Source organism: Penaeus monodon, chromosome 9 (assembly GCF_015228065.2).
Source record: "Penaeus monodon isolate SGIC_2016 chromosome 9, NSTDA_Pmon_1, whole genome shotgun sequence".
Lineage (NCBI taxonomy): Eukaryota > Metazoa > Arthropoda > Malacostraca > Decapoda > Penaeidae > Penaeus > Penaeus monodon.
In genome coordinates, this window is record NC_051394.1 from 18,872,775 (window position 1) to 18,875,274 (window position 2,500).

The following is a 2,500-nucleotide window of genomic DNA, read 5'->3' on the forward strand; positions in this document are numbered from 1 at the left end:
ATAATAATAATAATAATAATAATAATAATAATAATAATAATAATGAAAATAATATTATAAAAATTAATAAGAATGATAATGATGATGATACTACTACAACTACTACTAGTACTACTAATAATAATGATTATGATGATTATGATAATAATAAAAATGAGAAGATAATAATGAATAATAATAACAAATGATAACAGTTATAGTGATGATAATAATAATGATAATAGTAATAACAATAAAAAAGATAACTGACTGGTAGTAAATAAAAAAAAACATCTTTTCAAACATTCTGTATTGTGTAATCAATATCAAAGGCCATTTAGCTACAGTATACATGTACTTATGTCAGTTATATAGTCATGCTTATTCAAAGAATTCATTCTCAGCTACGTTTCGAAGGTTCCATTTTTTCTGTCTCTTGGCATATCGGCTGGTCCTCCACAAACATTTGTCTTCCGACGCAGCTCTTCGTCAGCCTCTGTAGCCTCCTTCCACGGCCCCTCATCGCGGCCTATGCCTGTCATACTCCTGAGCGGATGATATGCCATCCACGAGAGGTACTTGCCGATTTTATCCACGATTCTGAAGACGAAGAAGAAGCAAAAGACGATCGGCGTGAATACTTTTACCAGAGCGTTGACGAAGCGAAGCGAAATCTCCACGCCTCTCTTGAGGTTTATATAAACGCGCTTGAGGGATCTATAGTGCTTGTTGAGGGGCCCGAACAAGCCGCTGGGATGTTGATGATTCTGTCGAGAAGAGAGGAGTTCTATGAAATTGGGGACACTTTCTCTGTACGTCTGTGTGGTGCGGTGGTGGTAGTGGGGTGGTAATGGTGGTTGTGGTGTTGGTCTTTAATGGTAGTGGTGTTGGAGGGTAGTGGTGGTGGTGGGGGTGGTACTGGTAGTGGTGGTGGTGGTAATGGTGGTGGTGGAGGGGGGTTTAATGGTAGAGGTAGTGGTGTAGTAATGATGTTGATGATTGGGGGTATTGGTAGTGGTGGTGGTAATGGTAGAGGTGGTGTGGGCGGATGGTAGTAGTGGTGGTGGTGGTGGTGGTGGTGGTGGTGGTGGTGGTGGTGGTGGTGGTGGTGGTGGTGGTGGTGGTGGTGGTGGTGGTGGTGGTGGTGGTGGTGTGTGTGTGTGTGCTGGTTAGCAAGGCTATCAGTGAAGGAGGATCTTACCATGTTTATAAATTCTAAGATGTGTTAATGCCAAGAAACCTCCGAGTAGTAGCTGCATTCCTCTCAATCTGAAAATCACAAGAAAAATACAGAGCCGTATAGTATATGTAGTGTGATATTATATATATATATATATATATATATATATATATATATATATATATATATATTTTTTTTTTTTTTTTTTTTTTTTTTTTTTTTTTTTTTTTTTTTGTTTTTATATACATATATGTGTGTGTGTGTGTGTGTGTGTGTGTGTGTGTGTGTGTGTGTGTTCATATACATGTATGTATGGATGTGAGTGTATGGTTCTTTAGCTCTATTGACCATAGAGATCATTACATCATTTATCACTAATGAGAATTTGATGGTAATCGAACTTATCACATTTCTCTGTGAATTCTTACTCTTCTTATTATTTTCTTTACAATTCCTCTTTTACTCCCTTCAAAGGAAAGAGCAAAGGCACCGTACACTAGATCTGCCACAACACGACTGATGCCGGAGTTGTGTAACAGCCCTTATGTGATGCGCGGAAAATAGGCAACACTGCTTTTCAATAATGAGAACAGGGTGCGTGATGCAGGAATGGTGACTTCGTAAGATTATATGTAAAATATGAACAAACACACACACACACACACACACACACACACACACACACACACACACACACACACACACACACACACACACACACACACACACACACACACACACACACACACACACACGCACACACACATATATATACTCCTAAAAAGGGTTAAGTTTTAAATGCCCATTCATACAGCTTAATGGGTCGGGGGAGAGATATCATGTATCCTTCTCACTGCGGTTTGCGTATCCCCCTGGCGCCTGCGCCACATTCTATAACATCACCATGAAGCAAATAATGGACAGAGGTTACATCCATATCGAAAAACAAAATCTATCAGGTTATTTTCTCTACCAGTTATCAATCAAAGTCTTGATCGCACTAAATTAGTGCATCTAGCATTTTGGTTTTACAGGGCTAATCAACAATTTTCAAGCTGGAGAATATGCAACAATTATGCTGTACGAGAAAACGATCTTACAAATCGCTGATATATCGGCTCCATGATACTTGACGTGAAGTAGGCGATCGAGGGTATATTCTGTAAAAATGCCGTCAGTCACCACACCACCTGGCGGGCGCGAACGTTTGTTTCTGTCAATTTACTGGTGTTTTCAAAGCTTTACATTTTCAATGTGTCGTAATTAAGGTCTGATAGCGACACGTGATGTTTGGCAAACTTTGCTAAGTACTTTTATTGCGAAAAAATGCAGAGGTCTAAA

At 39.2% G+C, this 2,500-nt stretch overlaps 1 protein-coding gene across 11 annotated transcripts in view; it reads right to left on the reverse strand.

The window, feature by feature from the left end:
• Positions 1-272: 272 nt before the first annotated feature.
• The window catches only part of LOC119577019, an 11,261-nt gene continuing 9,033 nt past the window's right edge, over positions 273-2,500 (reverse strand). For 9 of the 11 annotated variants that reach the window (XR_005229092.1, XR_005229088.1, XR_005229096.1 and 6 more), the window contains 2 exons: positions 1,181-1,248; positions 273-746 (listed from right to left, as the gene is read on the reverse strand). Coding sequence is in view for 2 of the 11 variants with exons in the window: in XM_037924687.1 (XP_037780615.1) it covers positions 384-746; positions 1,181-1,183 (366 nt within the window). In the remaining 9 variants the exon portion in view is untranslated. The other 2 variants (XR_005229095.1, XR_005229090.1) reach the window with 2 other exon arrangements.